We start from the raw sequence: 4,932 nt of genomic DNA, 5'->3' as shown, positions 1-4,932 counted from the left end.
TGCTGAACTAGCACAAACATTATTTTCTGAAGCACTGAAATAATGAAACACAAGATTCTTGTCATCACTCTGCCAATTGTCTATGACCTGCAATAACCTGAACAGTTCTGTGCACACGATGGGCAGGACTCCTGATCATCCACGTTAAACGATGTTGCATATGCAAATACACACAGATGAGACCTCGTATAAGGTGTCCTTTTCAACACCACAGTTCCTGCTAAATTATTCCTACTAGCAAAAATAAACAATCACTGACATTCTTTCCTCATAACTTAATAAGCTTTGTGTTTTTAAAAGCAGGTAGGGTGGAGATGGAGAAGGCAGAACAGCCTTAAGGATTACAAACTCCCAAATTCCAGGCAAAAGGCAGAAGTCAGAAACTAGAGGAAACAAATTCTTGGACTAGTTTTCCTCACTGTGACTCTTATAACATTTTATTCCCTTATTGTGAACTAAACCATCTTTGAGTCACAAATGGCCAAACCACCATTACTGACCTACCTTTCCAGAATCAACAAGTTCTGCTATTTCATCCAAACTTGGGCCACTTGGCATAAAAAACGCCCACCGATAATGGACTCCTTTGAAGAGATGCTGCAAGGAAAGGCACAAATATGTTTAAAAAAATGAAACTACAATTAATGACAGAAGCACTAGAGAGTAATTTAAGGAAAAGACATGGAAATTATATGCTAGTGTCTGGAAAAAAAAAAAAAAAGTCACCTAAGCACGTGGATTAAATGTACAGACAGGGATGTCGTGTTACCACAACAGGATCAGGGTGAATTTTGTGTCCAATTGCACAACTCAGCTGGCTGAGAAAAACAACCACCTTGTCTCTGCAGCTAGAAACAGCATCATTTGCTATGCAAGAGAGAAATGGGGCTGGACCTTTATACACACTCACAAAGGGGGTGAAATTAACCCAGCAACATGACATTTAGAACCTTCACCTCAGTGTCACTGATTCAATGTTCCACTGTCACATCTGCCCAAGTCACCATCATCCATTGGCAGATGGCAGCTCAGATGGAAAGCATTTTGGGAAGGTCTCACAAGCACAAGTCAAGAACATCTCCTCTGAGTAAGTCACTGCATCAGAGCCATCATCTGCCAAAGGCAGATGATTTTTGGTACCTGGCATACCACGCTCCTCATCACAGAAATATGCACACAGAGAAATAACATCACGTTATTTCCTCCCAGCCTTTTCGTTTTGTTTTTTGAGCTTTCCTTTGAAAGTATTGGTGCAGGACTTCAAATCTATTTAACCAGGCCAGCCCAGGAATACCATAGCAACTGCTTGAAAAGCATTTGTTTGGAAAGCCAGTACACATGTTAGAAGAAAATTCTAAAAAGCCTCACTGATCTGGCCACTGGCAGAACATTTTAAGATCCACTTACAAAAACGAGAAGAATCAGTATCACCACCCAGACACATGAACATGAAAGAGATAAAAGACTTTCTAGCCTCCCCCAGCCCCTTTTATTACTCTCTGGTGCTGGAAGAGGATGAAGAGAATCAGTCATGGAGCAATGTTTTGAGAGAAAGCCTGACCAGCCTAAAGCAAGTAGCAAAATTACCCCTCAGTTGAATGAGGCAGGGATTTGCTGGTTCCTATGAAGCCTTGGCTGCCAGCAGGACTCACTGGGAGGCCATATGGAAAAGGCCCCAGGGAAAAGCACAATAAGGAACCAGAACTTCAAAGCACTCCAAACCACCACATATACCCACCAGCACCACCCCAATGCATTTTTCTTTCAGTGCAAAAAAGACAGAAAGAACAAAATGAAGTCTGCTTGATGATTTATGAGGAAAACACAACAGATGCCTCTACATGAGCCACACGACCAGTACCCAAGCCACTAGAATAACATGTAATATTAAAGGACTTTGTCAAATACCTTTACAGTTTTGGAACCAACAGTGACTCCTGTTTGTAACATCCCATCAGCCACTCCAAGTTTGTCCACATTGATCAGAAAAGGTGTCACCAAGGTAACATATGTTGCTCCTGACCATTTCTTCAGGAGATCTAGAGCCCACTTCTCCGTCGATCCACCAACATTATCTAGGATGAAATCAAATCTGCAGACATGTGAAGACCAGGTTTAAAATCACAATACAGGAAAAATAATGTCATCACAATTAAGCTAGTTATATCAGAAATTAGCTAAAGTTTACACTTTTACATGTTACTTCAGTGCAATAAAATAGTTTGCCTGGAAGAGTGGCAAGAAAGTCTTGAGACTTCAGGTAAATCCCAGTTTTACTGCACAATGGGAGTTAAATTTGCAGGTTATTGCCCACTCATTGCACAGCAGACACCAGCTATTTAGGTAACTTCAACTGCATTTAAACTCCAAAAAGCAAACTCCTAGATGGACAACAACATTTTCTACTTGCTTAGAGCCTTCTACAGCTCTATCTCTTCAGCCATCCCACTGACACCACTGGAACAGTCTTGAGGTCTGGTCCTAGCACTGAACAATACAGCACATGCATGTAAAAACTAGTCTGGACTCACACCCTGACTGGGAACATCTCCTGGACATGCTGCAATCATGTGAAAGTCAGTTCCAGTGGCCAAAGTTACATACATAAAATTACTAACCCTTATCTCCTCACATCTTTTCTGTGACCCAATTCTCAGCTTCCCTTCTACAAGTCTTTTTTGCCCTCCTTATTTGTTCTGGGGCCATTTTGCCTCTACTGACAGCTCTTTTCTTCACATCCACCCTAACAATGCCAAGGGTCAAAAAAACTTCCCCTCATGGAATGGGGACATGCAGCTTCTGGCAATGAGCCACAGTTCCAAGTGTTCCTTCTCATTATTCCAGGAGGTGATCCTGTAAAGGCTGAGCAGGGCAATGGGGAGCTATGCACCTATCCTGCTGGATGCACAGCTCCTTCTCATTTTCAGCTCTAAATTTCAAGCTACCTTCAGGCTGCAATATCCAAACACATCTAACCCTAATCATCTAGAAAATAAGAAGGAAAATGCTTTATGCAAATGATACAGAAAAGTTCTGATCTCTGGAAAGACACTTTTCCTGCCTCTCTTCCAAGGATGGGATTTCATGTTAAAGTTCATTCAGCCTAACAGTTGGATGCCAGCAAGAGAAATTGTGACAATCACACCAGAGTTAAAGGGCACATGCTTTCTTAGCACAGTTATCAGTAAGATTCTTTCACAGATTGAACAGCTTCTGTTTCCCCTCCCAGAAAGTTAACTCAATCTAGCTAAAAAAAGAGCAGTGTAAATACCATGATCAAGTGCAAGTCACTAAGTTGGAACAGATGGAAAGATTACAAAAGCAAAAAAGACTTCAGAGCTAGAACAGAAAAACCCAACCAACCTAGTTTAAACATAACTGCTGTGACAAGATAAGTGTGATGTTTATCAGCCACACCCAGTGTCACAGAAGAGAATTACTCCCAGCTGAGCTGCATAGTGGCTGAAGACCTTCAGGCAAAGCCCTATGTCTGCCTCATGACATACTTCTTCCCTCCAGAAGATCAATTTGATTGTATTTCTGAGACTTATTTTAATTAATTCATGCTTTGTAAATGCTCCAAGATCCTTGGTTGGAAGCTGACAAAACTGTTCAAATCACAGTCATTGAAGGGAAGCATGTGAAAGTGAGCTTGCCTGCACAAGCCCCATTCATTGGCTTAGTCTCACAATGGAATCTGTGCTTGGGATATTCACTTGGCACATTGCACTCAAATGGGTTGGGATGAATTTGCTTTACACAGTAACGTTTTAGATCTGGGGGAAACAAAAGCAAAAAAAAAACAGAAGGAAAAAAAAAACAACACACAACACAAAAAAAACCCCAAACAAAACAAACAAAAGAGGAAGTTCTGATAGGTTGGAGTCAAGCAACCCACCAGCACAAGGTCTGACCACCAGCTCCTTCATCTCAGTTATCAAGCAACACAGACACGTACAGGGGTAAAGTTTTAAGTTGCTCTTCCAGATTTCCAGATTTGTAATCAATCACATCATCTGCTCCAAGCTTTTTCAACAGTGTGCTGGCATCATGAGAACAAACTGCTGTCACATGAGCACCCCAGGCCTTCACCAGCTGCAAACAAGTGTAAAAAAAAAAAAAAGTTCAAAGTTTAAAATCTAGTGAAATGTTAAAAACAACTCAGAAAGCCCAAGTATCTTTATATTTATATAATGAACGAGCAGCTTTAGTAGGGAGCAGGGAGACTGTGTTCCAAGACTCCAAGATAACTTGCCACACATCCCACAGGCAAATAATGGTTGGAATTTATCAATATTTAAGGAGGTTCTGGGAAGGGGGAATGGGGTGTGGAGGAAATAAGGTGTTTTTTTAATTTAAGGTGTTTTTTTAGGTCTCAAGATAAATAAGGCTTCAAACCTCAGTTTGCCATCTGAATCTGCCAACTGAATATATACCAAGCTACAAAACTGTCACCAGATGAACCACTGAATATTTTAAAATATTTTAAACTATTTTATATTCCCACTTGCTCAGTAAGTATTTAATATCTCCATCTCCCTGTAAATAGCTTAAATTCTGAGAAAAAGAAGGAAGTCATCTCTGATTCACCACAGGGAGGATATCAGGTTATTTTCTACTTCAAAAGCTATAGCAAAGGATTTTTGCTAGTTATTTGTCTCTTTTGTAGTCTCATTTCTCATTCACAGTAATCTTTTTTGCATTTATTCTGGATTAATTAATGTAGTTTATTCAGGGTTAATCAGGTATAAATCACAACTAGTCAGTGGCTTGCTTAGCCTTTCATCCTGATCTAATTTAGCCTCCTGCTTTATCATGGATCAAGTAAATATCATACCACTAAAAATTATCCATAAGCCTCTTTAAAACCACTATGTTTATGGTCTAGTGGGATGGAACACAGTGATGCCATCACCCAACTTCTGTATTATT

At 40.3% G+C, this 4,932-nt stretch overlaps 1 protein-coding gene across 1 annotated transcript in view; it reads right to left on the bottom strand.

Moving 5' to 3' along the window:
- Positions 1-4,932, bottom strand: part of RTN4IP1 (reticulon 4 interacting protein 1) — a 24,634-nt gene that overhangs the window by 10,510 nt on the left and 9,192 nt on the right. The window contains exons 6-8 of the mRNA XM_010003854.1: positions 3,959-4,095; positions 1,909-2,092; positions 505-597 (exon numbers count right to left, since the gene is read on the bottom strand). Of these exons, the coding sequence (XP_010002156.1) occupies positions 505-597; positions 1,909-2,092; positions 3,959-4,095 (414 nt within the window). The remainder of the gene's footprint in view (positions 1-504; positions 598-1,908; positions 2,093-3,958; positions 4,096-4,932) is intronic.

The sequence above is a fragment of the Chaetura pelagica genome, unplaced genomic scaffold, assembly GCF_000747805.2.
Source record: "Chaetura pelagica isolate M959 unplaced genomic scaffold, ChaPel_1.0 scaffold128, whole genome shotgun sequence".
NCBI classification, from domain to species: Eukaryota; Metazoa; Chordata; class Aves; order Apodiformes; family Apodidae; genus Chaetura; species Chaetura pelagica.
This window is presented reverse-complemented; position numbering and strand designations above follow the sequence as displayed.